Below are 16543 nucleotides of genomic sequence, written 5' to 3' on the forward strand. Positions count from 1 at the left end.
GGTTTATTTTATCTTTTTTCTTCCATTTTTTTAATACATATATCTAACACTAAGATTCTATGTTGTGTCGTTAGGTTTTCACTTGGAATAACTTTACAATCCTTGCATGATAAATGATCTACCCTCCTAGTTAAAAAAAAATCTATTTGACTTCTATTTTGTCCACTTTTAAAGGTTATTAAATGTTCTTCTTTCTTCTTAAAGCAAGTATTCATTGTAATAAAAATATATGACATAGCTAAGTCTAAGATCATCTCCTCAGGATCATTTTTGTCTCCATATCCATATCCTCTCATAACCTTTATTATCCCTTCCAACGTGTCCATTCAGATCTCCTTCTATGAATATTTTCTCAGTCCCTGGTATGCCTTGTATAATACTATCCATATCTTCCCAAAATTATCTCTTAAGATTTTCTACGAAGCTTTCTTGAGGAGCATAAGCACTAATGATGTTTATTATCTCTTGGTCTAATATCATCTTGATTTTTATTATTCTATCTCCTACTTTGTTTACATCATCAACGCTATCTTTTAAGTTTTTGTCTGCAATAATTCGTACTCCATTCTTATATTTTTCTTTTCCAAGTGTACCAAAGTTTAAATTCTGATTTATTAATTTCTCTAACTTTCTCCCCCACCTACGTAGTTTCTTTAAGGCAAATTGTATTAATTTTTCTTCTAATCATTGTGTCTACAATTTTCATGCTTTTACTCGTAAGTATCCCTACATTCTAAGTTACTAATCTAATCCTAGTTTCCTGAACTAGATTCTTTACCTGCCCACATCCAAAATGATGGAGGAACCCTCACATATTTAACATCGTACTTGAGCACCGACAAAATGCATCACTTTGGGGCGATGACCTAACCCACCCTTGCCCACTTTTTGCTACACCCGGGTGGTGCAAGTGCAACACGTCGCTCATAAGGGACGTCCTAGTAAATATTCGGTAAGGATTCAGATCATAATGGTCTTACAAATTTTACGTTGGCTGTCATCTACCAAACACAACCCTCCTCCTTTACCTAGGCTTGGGACCGGTTGTGTGTGAAAAAATTAGGTCTCACATGCGGAGTTATCCCCTTGATGCCTCCATTTAATAAATTTTCTGTTTGCTGACTGCGGAAATAAAAAAAAGCTTAAGCCACTAGCTGAGGGCTCAAGAATAGGATTTATTATCTAAGAGAAAAATCTTTCATGTGTCACTGACTTGATCATGAAAACATGTCTTTTCTAATAGCATTTATTTTTTTATGCTCTGATTGAATCCTCCTAATCATAAATTTTGTTTGTTGCTCATTACTCTACAGACAAGGAAATATTGCTCCTGCACAGGAAAGTTGATCTTGTTGTAACTCTTGGTGGGGATGGAACAGTTCTTTGGGTACATGCATTTCAGTTCTCTATAGCTGGATAAGAATAATGAAATTATTTTAAACATTGAAATGTTTATTTTCTGTTGCATCTATTACTTGCTTTTGGAAAATTCATTGCCTAGTCATCAGTTGCTATTGGAGTACGTCTTTCTAAACCTAGAAAACAGAATTTAACTGTTTATTGAAAATGGATTCACACCAAATTTTTTAACACTTAGTTTTCAGAAATTACTAACAAAGATATTTTACAAAACAGAAGACAGATCTTTAGCGTTTTATGATACAGGACCAAAATTTTTTTTCCCCTTCTTCTTGTGGAGGAATATAATGTAATCACCTAAGGGTTACCCTTTAATTTTTAGATGTACCAGAGAATCTCTAGAGACTGTTAATTGCTGCAAACTGTCTGTGTTTAAGCTGTCTGTTTCTGCTGTTGTTTGTGTGTTCTTATCATGATAATTTCCACGAAATTGTAGAAATTTCCATCAAAATTTCTGATTTCTGTCACCCTCAAAATCGAAATGCCAGTCGATTTCCGTTTTGCATAATTTCCGTTGAAATCTCATCTAATTATTTGAAATTTATTGAAATCTCAAAATTTTAGCGAAATTTGTCGCAATTTTAACTATACGATCAAATTTTAGTGAAATTTCTATCTTAATTTTATCAAAACAAAAGATATTACCAGTGCTTTTGAAATTATATAAAAAAATAACTTACAGTAACATTTTATTTAACCATTCATGTCTAAATTATCATTATTTGTATAATAAATAATAATGATTTATGAATTTCATTTGTATTAACTGAATATGTTTAATGTACATTATCTTACAAATATGTTTGATACACATACTATTTTACAACTTTTCTACCTCATACAAAACTTAGTTGTATTTAATTTGTGATGTATTAGTCCTAAAACTTATATTATTATGTTTGTTAACCAATTCTAAAGTTTCACAAAGAATTCCATACTTTACTACTAATTTCCGTTATTTTTTCAAATCGAAATCGAAATTGACATCGAAATCGATATTTTCGTCGAAATTTCCGTACTTTTAGAGCTTCGAAATTTGAGTTGAAATTGAAATTTAAGACCTTGGTTCTTATTGGTTAAGCAGTTCAACATTTTCAATAACAGCCTGGAAACCAAAAAGAAGGTTAAAACAATTAGATGCCTAGTGTTTGCGCCCTGCTGTCTCTTTTGGAATTGACAAAACAGTAAAATTCCCTTCAATTATAGATATGGTTACTTTCTCAAGCAAATACCATGTCTTTATGTTGCCAGCTTTTTTATCTTCTTCATCACCTTGCCTTGGGATTAGTAATATTTCAACACCGTGTCAAGGTTAGTTAACTCTGAAAGCGGGATTAATCTGTTGAAGTTTAAAACTTGAACTTCAAGTGTCGTCTCTGGTTTTATTCAAGTTTATCTCTATCACACCTAGCAACAAAAGTATCTCTCGCAACAAAAGTTGGGTTCACTTTTATACTTTCAATGAAGTCTGGAATCATTGAAATACTCACTAGAATGAAAATTTTATTTCATTAAGAATTCTTTCGCATTCAAATCTCACTTACTAATTACCAACCGCATCTTTCTTGCAGGCGGCATCAATGTTCAAAGGGCCAGTTCCTCCTGTCGTCCCATTTTCTCTAGGGTCTCTGGGCTTCATGACCCCATTTCGTATCCTTGATTTTTATCTGAAAGTCTTCCATTCTCAAACAAGACAGTAATGATATTATCATATATCTCTTCTGGACATGTTTGGCTTTCTATTGCATGATTCATTTTTCTTTGATTCTAATCATAAAAGAAAATATTTTTATTAATTAAATAATGTAGTGCCTATCCCATGTCTACCCAATGTAATCTTTAAAATGCTTCAGACAGCGAACATTATAGAGAATATCTTGATTCAATCCTGAGGGGTCCCATTAGTATCACGTTACGGCACCGGCTGCAGTGCCATGTTATTCGAGAAGCTGCCAAAACTGAATATGAGACTGAAGAACCTATCCTTGTTTTAAATGAGGTTACAATTGATCGTGGAATATCATCGTTCCTCACAAACTTGGAATGCTATTGTGACGACTACTTTGTAACATGCGTGCAAGGGGATGGATTGATCTTATCAACTACATCTGGGAGCACTGCTTATTCGTTGGCAGCTGGAGGTTCAATGGTCCATCCACAGGTACACTTTGACAGCATCTTCTTTCTTCCATTATTTATGATTTGTTAAATACATTCATACTTGCAATCATCCTCTAGTGCACAAGCTAAGCAAGTTTCAGCTATCAAAAGCTGAATATGCAGTATTTTGGTTTTTCTTACAATGTCGGCTTATTAAATTTTCTGAGATTGTTATCTCGAACATTTATGGTCTGTCTGGATCTAGGATTTTGTTTGGTGAAAGGAAAGGAAAATGAGGAAACCCATATTCCATTATATTTTCTCCCTATGTAAAATATTATTAAAAATGAATTTTTGTTCTCATAGGATTAAGATTAAAACTAAGAAAAATCAAACAGTAATAATGTTTCAAAATAAATTTTTTGTTCATTGATTAGGTATAATTTTATTTTTCTCTCACTTTACATGATAACCAAACAAGAAAATATGATATCCTTTGTATTTTCCTTTCCTATCCGTAATTTTTTCCAAGTTCTATGCGGGGCCTAAGTTTTCCTCAAATTAGATGAAATTAGTTGATCATATTCTTCAAACTTAAGGTACTCATTGATGATTGAGCTAAAGTATATAATTCCTTTTAGCTAAATGGATTAATACATCCATTACAACTAGAGAAAAAGTATATTTGACACGAACATACATGCACACAAGAACATGTTTTCCACTTTTCTATACAAATGTTGGAAGATTGGAAAATAGGGTGGTGCTTTTGTAATTCTTTGGAACATTGGAAATGGAAAATGAAAATTATTTTCCACTGAAAAGCATGCACTTAGGCTTCGAGAATTATATACAAATTGACAAGGTCAGTAAAGCCAAGAGTCCATTGAAAACCTCCAATTTTCTATTTCATTCTTCTTTCATGGCAAAGTAAGCACTTTTAATTCCATGCGAAAATAAGAAAGAAAACCATATTTCATTTAAATTAATCTGGGAAACCAACTCAAGCACCATTTTTTTTTTGCAGTCAAATTTAACTAAGAAATTAAACCCAAGAGTACTCATCCCAAATCATAGCTTGTGAATCACCAAATTCATTGAAACAAACAATCTCCAAGCCTAAGGCCTAGTAGGTGGGGTGATTATAGGAATAAGTTTCCATCATTTTGCACTGGCTTGGGCAATATCCATTCAAAGTTAGTGCTGCTAAATGCTTATATAGTACCTCAATCCAAGTTTTTCTTGGTAGGCCTCAGCACATCATAGAACCATAACATCAACCAAATCAAATTTTCTCGCAAGAGCATTATTTGGTTTACATGAAAGCATTCAAAGAGTCTTAGCTGCATTTCATTTATCTCTATTACCTCAGTTCAGTTCTACTTATTCTAAATGTATCATCTCCCCCTTCTACAACCTTTAACAGCAACTAATTCACTCTTTGTTAGTCAAGCATTATTTTGTCTACATTGCAAGTGCCAAACCATCTCAATGGTGCTCTTTATCTTATCTTCTACATGTGCTGTACTTTCCTTATTCCAAATGTATTTATTCCTTAATTTATATTTTGGAGTAACCCCCCCCACCCCAACCTTTTTTCTGGCGACCAAAAAAAAAATAAAAATAAATTATATGAACAATTATATTAAAGGAAGACAATAATGCAAAAATGAGAAGAAAAAATAGGGAGAACAAGATATCATCACATTAGTCTAAGCAAAATAGCTAAATAAAGTAAGTATCGTGAGACAATTCTAATAAAGCAATGCCAACTAATCCCGTTCCAACATTTCCAAAGAAACTTGGTGAAAGAATTCATTTGACGAGCACCAAAGGGATGCAAGAAACACCATGTTGCTTCAAACCATGCTAATGGAAGTGGCTACGCCTTTAAAGATTCTACCTTGAATTAGAAAATTATGGAACTTTGTCAAGAAAATAATTTTTTTGTTTTGATTATTAAATAAATAATTCAATTAATCAAGGAGTTTTTAGTAGCCTTCTTTATTGTGACATAAATATCAGTGAACAATTAAAAAGTTATAATATATATTTATTGGGGGAAAAAATACCTAGGAAATGAATGGTATAGTCTATGGGTTCAGTCCAAATCTAATCAAAACAGCCCATAGACAAAAGCTGCTTGTTGCAGCTCAGTGAACCCACCTAAGCCTAAAACAATATCCAGCTGATTCACAAGTTTGGTTGAGAATTGTCAGACTTAGGTTAAACTTAGGTAAATGGAGAAGGGGCAAACCTTGTAGACTTGGAAATTTTGTTGTAGGATTAAGAAGTAATGTACTAAGGAAGACTAAAATGTACTGAATGCAGTTGTTGTAATTTGGGACACGAAATAAGGGATAGATATGAGCAAGGGATGGTGAAGACATTGCCAATAGAGCTAATGATGATGATGACAATGCGCGTACAATTAGAGCTGGATAGCTGTGTCTAGGAAGGTTCTTTTATGGTGTTAAGAGATAAGAGACGGTGCCTATAAAGATTATAATGACAAACTGGAAGTGGAGAGGATCTTTTGAAAGTGTTAGGGATCGAATTTTGTTAGCCTGGAAAGATGATTTTGTTGTGCGGAGGAATCCAATTGCATCTTAGGGGTGATGCTGATAACAATTTTAAGTCTGCAAGACAATGCCAATAAGAAAAAGAGATAAGGCCAAGGGTACAAGGAGAAACAAAACGGTGTGTACAACTACTAAGCTTTTATTTTACAATCTTACATCATGGCCTGTTATTTAACAAAAAAATTGAGTCAATAGAAAATGATGAAAAGAGGATTGGGTAGTCACCTTGCAAATATTCTCTCTTATGTATTTGAAAGAGCTCACTTCATTTTACTTGAGTATTGGATGATGTTTTCTCGGGGAAGTTGTACACTGTTTTTCTGGAAAGTTGTTTCAAATCATAACCTTCTTTTGATGCAACAAACACATACCGTGGATTTAAAATATGATCAACTGTCACTATTTCATTAACACACCTAAAATCAAGTTTCTGAAATTTTATTATCCGACTTATTTCCAACATAGCTACTCAAGATGCATCATAGAAGTTAATAATTTACAAATTACAGGTTCCAGGCATTCTTTTTACACCAATCTGCCCTCATTCCTTGTCCTTTCGGCCTCTGATACTACCGGAGTATGTGACCTTGAGAGTGCAAGTGCCATTCAATAGCAGAAGTAATGCGTGGGCGTCATTCGATGGGAAGGACAGAAAACAGTTAGCACCTGGGGATGCACTTGTCTGCAGCATGGCTCCATGGCCTGTGCCTACTGCTTGTCAAGTTGATTCCACCAATGACTTCTTGCGCAGCATCCATGATGGCCTCCATTGGAACCTGAGGAAGACCCAGTCCTTTGATGGCCTTCGAGATCCATAATATTTTTTGTTCATTTTCGGAAGAAAGTAATTATACTCAAGTCAGAATTACTATCTGATTGCATCTGAGACATCCAAGTGTTGTTGTAGGGAATTAATTTTAAAAAATAGCATTTGATCATTTCCCTTTTATGAATGAATTGTAGTGGAGCTGTATTTAGTTGTTCTACCTAAGATCAGGAAAACGTTTAGGCATCAATACTGTTTCTTGCTTCAGAAATTTGTATTACTAGACGGAATAACCAAACAGCAGAATTATATTTTTTCAATGTATAGATATATGGTTTCTAGCTCTCTCTCTCTCTCTCTCTCTCTCTCTCTCGCTCTCAGGTGGTACATATGGCATTTTTCTCCTTACATATCTTTTCATGCCCCTTGTATCTTGATGAGCGTCACTAGCCAACATGTAAGAGAGATTTTGCCGAATTAATGATCTTAATGCATATTTGAAGTTGAAGTAATAGACTAAGTCTTAACATGTATCTCAAAGATCTCTATTGAGAATTTTTTATCTAAAAATTTCTAATTATGAATTAATGTTAAATAAGTATGTACAGTATCATAATATTCATGATTAACGATTATAAGTAAAATAATAAATCTCTGTTTTGAAAAATATAAATGGTTGTCACCCCTTCATCTTCCACCACCATAAATAATGTACTATCCTTATTGTCCTATAAAAGGGTTCTTTTTTTCTCTCTCATTTTGACATATACACAAAAAATGCTTGAAAATAATAGACATATAGAAGTGATGTGAGAAGATGAGAGATAGAAGAAATATATTTTGTACGAGCCCGGTTCTAAATCATCTTATAATTCCTCTCAAGATAGTGAAATTTTTTATCTCATCTACCCGTGGACATAGTCGAACAACGTAAAATTTCGGTCTAGTCTATATTTATTTTTCTGCATCTTTTACAACACGTTATTAGCACGAGACTCTAACTATTTGAGATATTTCTTTAAATCATATTTAATTAATTTTTTGTAAGTTTTACTCCACAAGAGTATAATATTCTCCACAAAAAAATGTCTTTTAAAGTTTAAAGAGTACCAATTTCCAAAAGAGATGGTAAGATAGTCCACATGAAGAGGCTATATATTTAAATCTCTCGCCTATATATTCAATCTCTCGAAGAGATAGACCGCCTAAAAAGGCTATGTATCTAGTTTCCAGAAGAGATGGTAAATATTTATCTCTTGAAGAGGATATATTTTTAACCTCCCGAAGAGATGTTAAAATCGACCTCCTGAAGAGGTGAGACGTTAATCCTCGAGATAAGATAGTACATTTAATCCTCGGAAGAGGTGGTAAATTATTACTCATTTCCATATTGCAATTGAAATCATACTCCTGAAGAGTATAAATTGAGGAAAAAATAATGTGTTTCTAAAGAAACATATTTAAGTACCGATGTAATGGTGGAAGTAATATTATATGTATTATTGTCTCAGTTTTGTTTCAGTTTTACATTTTTTTTTTTCCAATTCGCCTTATTATTGTTGATTTATTCACATGTCGAACCTAAGCAAAGTTGAATTTGTTCCCCTTGATATCAAAGACAACAATTATTTATCATAGATTCTTGATGTTGATATCAATCTAAATGCAATGAACTTGAGAAACACTATTTTAGATGAAAATACCGCCTTGCAGGATCGCACAAAGACTATGATCTTCTTCCGTCATCATTTTTGATGAAGAATTAAAGATTGAATACTTCACTATCAAAGACCCACTTATCTTATGAAAAAAATTTAAAATATAGATTTGACCATCAAAAGACTGAAATTTTACTAAATGCTCGATATGAATGGTTGCACCTGAGGTTGTAAGATTTTAAAATAGTTGGTGAATATAATTCAATTCGACATAAAATTAGCTCGAAACTAAAATTATATGGTGAAAATATTACTAATGAAGACATGCTTAAAAAGATAATTATTACTTTTATTCCCACTAATGTGCTCTTACAGCAGCAATATATGGAGAGGAAATTTACTAAATTTTCTGAACTTATATCATATCTTCTTATTGATGAGAAAAATAATGAGCTTTTAATGAAAAATCACAAAACTAGTCCAACTAGTTCAACCTCATTCTTTGAAGTGAATATGAATACATCCCATAGTTGAGGACAAGGCTGCAGACATGGTTGTGGCCGTGGTCAAAATAATTACTGGCATCGATGTGAGGCTGCAATTCCCCATAAGAGGGATGACCCTCAGAAGAGGGGTAATGCTTAGGATCAACGACCCAGACATCACGAAAATAAATGCTACAGATGCGGAGGAAAAAAGGTCATTGGTCACGTATCTGTCGTACGCCCAAACACTTGGTAGATCTATACCAAGCCTATATAAAAGAAAAGGAAAATAGTAAAGAAGTTGAAACAAATTTTGCTGATAATGTTGTTCCAATAGACCTTAATGCTGGACCATCTAACTCTATTTATCTTGATGTTACTGATTTCCTTTTAAATCAAGACGAAAATAATGAAGAAATATTTTAAGATATAAAGTAAGCAATATTGTATTTGGATTTCAATAAATAAATTATTGTATTTATTGTTGCTATGATCAATTATAATAATGAATTTTTAAAATATGTATTGGAGCGTGGATTGTCCTAAAGCTTTGATTGATTTTAAGATGTCTATGGAAGAAGTTTGTTTAGCTGATAGTGCTACAACACACAATTCTTCGAGGTAGGAAGTATTTCCATTACTTGAATATATCTTCAACAAATGTTAATACAATATTTGATTCCACAAATTTGATTGAAGGTTCTGAAAGAGCATATAAAGTTACCCAATTGTACTTTATTACAAATTGATGAAGTTTTATATTCCAGCAGATCTAGAAGAAATTTGTTAAGCTTTAAAGATTTAAGATTCAATGGATATCACATTGAAAATACAAATGAAGGCAGTAAAAAATTCCTTTATATTACTTCTATTATTTCTAGGAAGAAACAAATTTTAAAAAAACTGTCTACTTTATCTTTTAGATTATATTATACAAAGATTAAAGCAGTTGAATCATATAATATCTTGTACCAGAAGTGCAATGACCTAAAGTTATTTACATTTTACCATGATCGTCTTGGATATCCTGGAGATGTAATGATCCGAAGAACCATTAAGAATTCACATGGTCATCCACTAAAGAAACCAGAAGATTTTTTTATCAAGTGATTTCATGTGTACTGCTTACTTTCAAGGAAAATTAATTGTCAAATCATCTATTTCAAAGATAAGTCTTGAATCTCCTAATTTCTTACAAAGATTTCATGGTGATATATGCAAACTAATACATCTACCATTTGGACCATTTAGATATTTCATGATCTTAATTGATGCATCTATTAGATGGTCACATGTTTCACTACTTTTTACTTGTAATATTGCTTTTGCTAGACTTCTTTCTCAATTGATTAGATTATGGGCTCATTTTTCCGATTATCCAATTGAATCAATTCGTTTGGATAATACTAGTGAATTAAATCCCAAACTTTTGATAACTATTACATAACACTTGGAATAGATCTTGAACATCCTATTGCTCATGCTCATACACAAAATAGTTTAGCTAAATCTTTTATTAAGAGACTTCAACTCAATGCTAGACCTATGATTATGAGAACCAAATTATCTTTATTTATTTGGGGACATGCTATTCTTCATGCTGCATGTTTAGTTCGTATAAGGTCAACTGTTTACAATAAACTTTCACCCATGTCATTAGTTTTTGGGCAACAACCTGATATTTCTTATTTAAGAACTTTTGGTTGTGCAGTACATATTCCTTTTGCCCCTCCTCAAATAACTAAAATGGGTCCTCAACGTAAGTTTGGTATCTATGTTGGTTTTGATTACCTTTCTATTATTAGATATCTTGAACCTTTAACAGGTGATTTTTTTAAGACACGATTTCAAGATTCTCATTTTGATGAAGCAATATTCCCTACATTAGGGGGAGCCAAATCAGTGTCTGAAGTACAACATGAAATCACATGGAATGCTATAAGTTTATCTTATTTAGATTCTCGCATAAAATAAAGTGAACTTGAAGTTAAGAAGATTATACATTTGCAAGGGATTGAAAATTCGTTACCAGATTTTTTTGCAAACACCAAAGTCATACTAAAATCTCATATATCTGCTGCAAATATTCTAGCACGTATTGATGTCCTTGAAGGACAACAACCAACTAAAAAACATAAACCTCAATTTAAGCATGGAAGGCTTGTTGGTACAAAAGATAAAACTCTCAGAAGGAGAAAATTGAAATCTATAAACACTCCAAAAGAGGTTACAGAAGTGGATAATCCATTTGACATTCACAAACCCGTTTCTCCTCAAAATGAAATCTCTATTATAGAACCTCACGAAGAGGAATCACCCAAAGAGAAAACTCCTAAAGAGACATCCCTTGAAAATAGATAGGTACTTGGAAATAATAATGAGATCTCAAATCATTACACAAGAGAAACGTGGGATAGAAATAAAGTTGTTGTCAACAACATATTTGCACATGTAGTAGTTACTAACATTACCAGAAGTAATGAGGATCCTAAACCTAAATCTGTTAATGAATGTTATCAATATAGAAGTGATTGGCCAAAATGAAAAGAGGTTATCACAGCAGAATTAAACTCTCTATTAAAAAGAGAAGTTTTTGGACCTATAGTCCAGATCCCAAAAGATGTCTAACTCATTGGATATAAATGGGTATTTGTGTGCAAGCGAAATGAAAATAATGAAATTACTCGATATAAAGTAATGCTTGTGGCACAAGGTTTCTCGCAGAAACCTGAAATTGATTATGAGGAGACATATTCTCCCGTAATAGATGAAATCACTTTCAAATTCTTAATTGGGCTAGTAGTCACTGAACGACTAAGAATACGTCTTATGGACGTAGTAACAACATACTTATATAGATCATTGGATAGTGAAATTTATATGAAAATCCCAGAAGGATTTAAATTGCTTGAAGCAAAACCCAGAAATTTATATCAATTAAACTTCAACGTTCTTTATATGGATTAAAGCAATCTAGACGCATGTGGTACAATTGATTAAGTGAGTACCTTGTGAAAGAAGGATTCATAAATGATCCAATTTTTCTATGTATTTTTATTAAAAGATCAAAATCCGAATTTGCTATAATTAGTGTTTATGTTGATGATTTGAATTTAGTTGAGACTCTTGAAGAGCTCACTAAATCTTCTAATTATTTAATGGTAGAATTTGAGATGAAAGATTTAGGAAAGACAGAATATTGTCTTGCTCTATAGATTGAACATGTAAATGATAAAATTCTTGTTCATCAGTCTAAATTTACCAAAAATATATTAAGACAATTCTATATGGACAAAATTCATCATTTGGGATCTCCAATGATGGTGTGATCACTTGATGTTAAGAAGGATCCATTTTGACCTCATGATGAGGGGGAGGGGGGAATTACTTGGTCCTGAAGTACCATATTTAAGTGTTATTGGCTCTTTGATGTATCTGACCAATTGTGTAAGACCCGACATTACATTTTCTATAAATCTACTAGCAACTATGTTCCTACTCAGCAACGGTGGATTGAATTAAGCACATTCTATGCTATTTAAGAGGTATATTTGATTTGGGTCTATTATACTTATTTGATTCCAAGTCTCAATATATAGGATATGCAGATGTTGGATATTTATCTGATCCTCACAATGCTAAATCTCAAACTGGATATGTGTTTTTTTATGGAAAAATTGCTATATCTTGGAAATTAATAAAGGAGGTGGTTACAGAAACATCCTCCAATCATTCTGAAATATTACCTATCCATGAAGCTATTAGAGAATGTGTGTGACTCAAATAAATGATTTCTCATATCCAAGAAAATTGTGGTCTCCAATCATTCAAAGGTAATCCAACAGTTTTATATGAAGACAACGCCGCATGTATAGCTCATCTAAGAGGAGGATACATAAAGGGTGACAGAACGAATTATATCTCTCCACAATTTTTCTATATACATGAACTCCAGAATAATGATGATATAGATGTTCAGCAGATCCGATCAAGTGATAATCTAACAGATTTGTTTACCAAAGTTTTGCCTACTACAACATTCAAGAAATTGGTTCATCTCATCAGAATAAGACATCTTAAATATCTTAGCAGAATGAGTTAATATATGGGTGACATCTAAAGGGGAGTGTTATGAAAAATAAAATGATTGTCACCCCTTCATCTTCCACCACCATAAATAATGTACTATCCTTATTGCCCTATAAAAGGGTCCTCTCTCTCTCTCTCTCTCTCTCTCTCTCTCTCTCTCTCTCTCTCTCTCTCTCTCTCTCTCTCACACACACACACACACACACACACACACACACACATTTTGACATATGCACAAAAAAAATGCTTGAAGAGAGTAAGCATATAGAAAGGATGAGAGAATAGGAGAGATAGAGAGAAGAAAGATATTTTGTACAAGACCGGTTCCAAATCATCTTGTAATTCCTCCCGAGATAGTGAGGATTTTTATCTCATCCAATTGTGGAGGAGGCACAGTCGAATCATGTAAAATTTTTTTCTTGTCTTTATTTATTTTTCTACATCTTTTACAACAATCTAATGCATAACATGGGATATTAGCACATTTTTATCTTATGCATCACACTTGCAAGAGTCTAAAAATAGATTTTCCCCCTTGTAGTTATTGCTTTACTATTCATTTTTTTTTTCTTGTAGAAAGATGAGAGAGATAATAATGAGGATAGGGAACACTCTTAACTATTATATCTAATTATTCAAAAAATTCGGCAACGCATAAAGATTTCTATCATGAAGAATCTAGTATAACCTAGTTAGTACAATTCATCATAGTAGTAGTGCTTGATTAGCTTACTTTTATCTTTTCAATGAGATGATGATGGTGATTATTATTATTATTGTTGTTGTTGTATGTTTCGCATCTAGGAATGGGATGGAATTAGAAAAATTAAAATTGAACTTATCACTTGGTTTCATCACACTTTCTATTCAAATGTTCATTTCATTCTTTCTTTTCATACCTCTTTTCATTTCACTAACCAAACGTAATATAACTATGAAATAAGACTTTGCTTGAACTATGCCTACGTACAATTGTTCATCACCCCACTCCCAAAAGGGAGGTCAAGGATTGAAGTCATGTTGGTGGCATGGACAGGGGGAAGAAGTGTGGTAAGGCTGGGATGTCATTAAACTGCTATATCACTTGAGAACACACACATACATCACTTAATGTTCATCTAACATGTGGCTTGTCACATAATAAAACTTGTCTTAATTCAAATATGATTTAAATGTTCTCACAAAAAAAAACCATATAACCAAAAAACACACAATTATTCTCTCTTTAAAGTCTTTTACACTATGTTTGGGAGCATAAATTTTAGACCTTAAATTTAAATTTGAATGGGGTTGGACAAATTTTAATACAATTTTATATTACATCTTATCCAAATTCAAATTCAAGACCTCTCTAAACATAAGGTTGGACTTTTGTATAATTTTGTACCCTGCATTTATGGGTTTTAAGCAAAAGTTGGTGGATGACTAGTGCTCCAAGGTTGCATAGTTGTTCATGTAGCTCTGTTGAATCTTTGACATGATATTCTCACTTTACACTCCATCCATATATTCTATTGGAACTGTTAGAGGTTATATATGTTTTTTAGTATTATTATTGTCGAGTGTGTTAGTATGCTAATTAGTAAAAGATAGTAAGGATATTATTGTCATTAGAATGTATTTATTTTGTATTATAAATAGAGGAAGAGACCTATCTTCAAGTTAGGTTATTTATTTTAATCAAAACTTAACATGGTATCAAGGTGTGATCCAATCTAAATTTTATTTCCCTCAGCTATCGCTGGAAAGCACCATTCCTGCGACTGTTCTTCCCAGACCACCATTCCATACTATTTCACAAAACCAAACACACACTCATAAATAGAAACCCCCCCCCCCCCCCCCCGCCCCTCTCTTCAACCACCCACCCCATAATACCTCATTGCTAGAGGACACTCCACACACCCTCACGTGCCTGCCAAATGACAGGGATGACCCCATGTGCCAGCGCTTGAGTGAAGTACCAACCACTTTTTTTCCCCCCTCTTCCATGCTCTAATTCCTTCTTTAGATTATATTATCAAGTTGTTTAGCTAGTTTTTTTGCTAAAAATTCAACCTTTTTCAACCATGTACTTGTAGTATTTCGTTAATGTTTGTTTAGGGTTTGTGAAGGTTGGCTTCCTTGTGAGTTTTTTGGAGTTGTGGCAGCGTTTGTATGTTCAGTTATGAGGTTGTGGCAGTGCTATATCCATTGGTGAGTTGTTCACCTCGTCCATGGTTGTTTTGGTGCTTCACATAGTTTGTGATTGTCCTGATTGGTTTTACCGTTCTTGTTTTTGGTGTGGTTGCTTATTTGTGAGTGTTGGGATGCAATCTATGAATCCCAAAAATTTGTTTCCTACATTACTACCATAAATAACGACTCAAAAGTTGGATGGAAAGAACTATATTCAATGGTATAAAGTTGTTCGGATTTATTTAGTAGGATAACAATCAACCGCTCTACCACTGAGTTACTAAGGAACAACGGGAGATTAGATCTCATAAAATTCAATTCCCGTTATCAACCTTTAGTATGACTGTCCCTCATTCTCATTGGTTGTCCATGAATTCCATTATCAAGAAGTGTTTAGGTTTAATAGTACATCCTAATAGGGGGCAACCATACTTGTTCAATTTATCTCTCTTAACTTGGATGCCATGAGGTGGACCTTGGAAAGTTTTAGAATAAGCAAGAAGAATTTGTAGATCCCCCAAACATAGAGCGTGCAGGGCTTTGAACCTAGGGCATAGAGGGGGAGGTCATAAATGTCTATACCATAAAGTCAATTTTCGATAGAATGCTAAATTTATATCATCCGCTATTTTTTCTTCATATTTGACTACGAGTTGACCCATGCCTATCATACCCTCTTCAAATTCTACTAATTCACCAAAGGAAATCTGACCACTTGCTTCGTTATGATTGTTCTGACGAGAAGAGAAAAACCATGTGCATTTAGGAAAATGGCTTGATTGTTTTCCTTTATGGAATTCGATGGAGCCACAGATTGTACGGATGGGAATTCGATGGAGCCACAGATTGTACGGATGTGTATGCATCTAGATACATGCAAGGAGATTTAGGATTATGTCAAACTTTTATACGCTAGTAACATTACACGTATGTATGATTTATCCCAGGAGTACTTTCAGTTACAACAAGGAGATAGGAGCATTGCATATTATTTTAGAGAGATGAACAATATTCAAGAGGAGCTTAACGCCGTGCAACCTATAACTGCTGATGTTTGTGAGATGTAGAAGCAGAGGGAGTAGATGACAATTTTTTGTCCTCTAGTAAGCTTAAGACTTGAGTTTGAGACAGTTCGGTCCCAGATACTCAGTAGCGGCGAGCTGCTGTCAATTGCCGATGCTTATTCTCATGTCCTTTGTGCTCCCTTTAGCACGCATTCTCCCACTCTTGCATCTGGCTCGAGAGTACAGTCTATGGTACATAAAG

General features: G+C 33.4%; 1 protein-coding gene across 5 annotated transcripts in view; it reads left to right on the top strand.

Moving 5' to 3' along the window:
* Window positions 1-7212, top strand: part of LOC131147968 (NAD(H) kinase 1) — a 53600-nt gene extending 46388 nt beyond the window's left edge. For all 5 annotated transcript variants that reach the window (XM_058097669.1, XM_058097667.1, XM_058097666.1 and 2 more), the window contains 4 exons: window positions 1314-1387; window positions 2991-3069; window positions 3273-3580; window positions 6611-7212. In XM_058097669.1, the coding sequence (XP_057953652.1) occupies window positions 1314-1387; window positions 2991-3069; window positions 3273-3580; window positions 6611-6919 (770 nt within the window). In that variant the 3' untranslated portion in view covers window positions 6920-7212. The remainder of the gene's footprint in view (window positions 1-1313; window positions 1388-2990; window positions 3070-3272; window positions 3581-6610) is intronic.
* Window positions 7213-16543: the final 9331 nt, after the last annotated feature.

The sequence above is a fragment of the Malania oleifera genome, chromosome 2, assembly GCF_029873635.1.
Source record: "Malania oleifera isolate guangnan ecotype guangnan chromosome 2, ASM2987363v1, whole genome shotgun sequence".
In the NCBI taxonomy this organism is placed as follows: Eukaryota; Viridiplantae; Streptophyta; class Magnoliopsida; order Santalales; family Ximeniaceae; genus Malania; species Malania oleifera.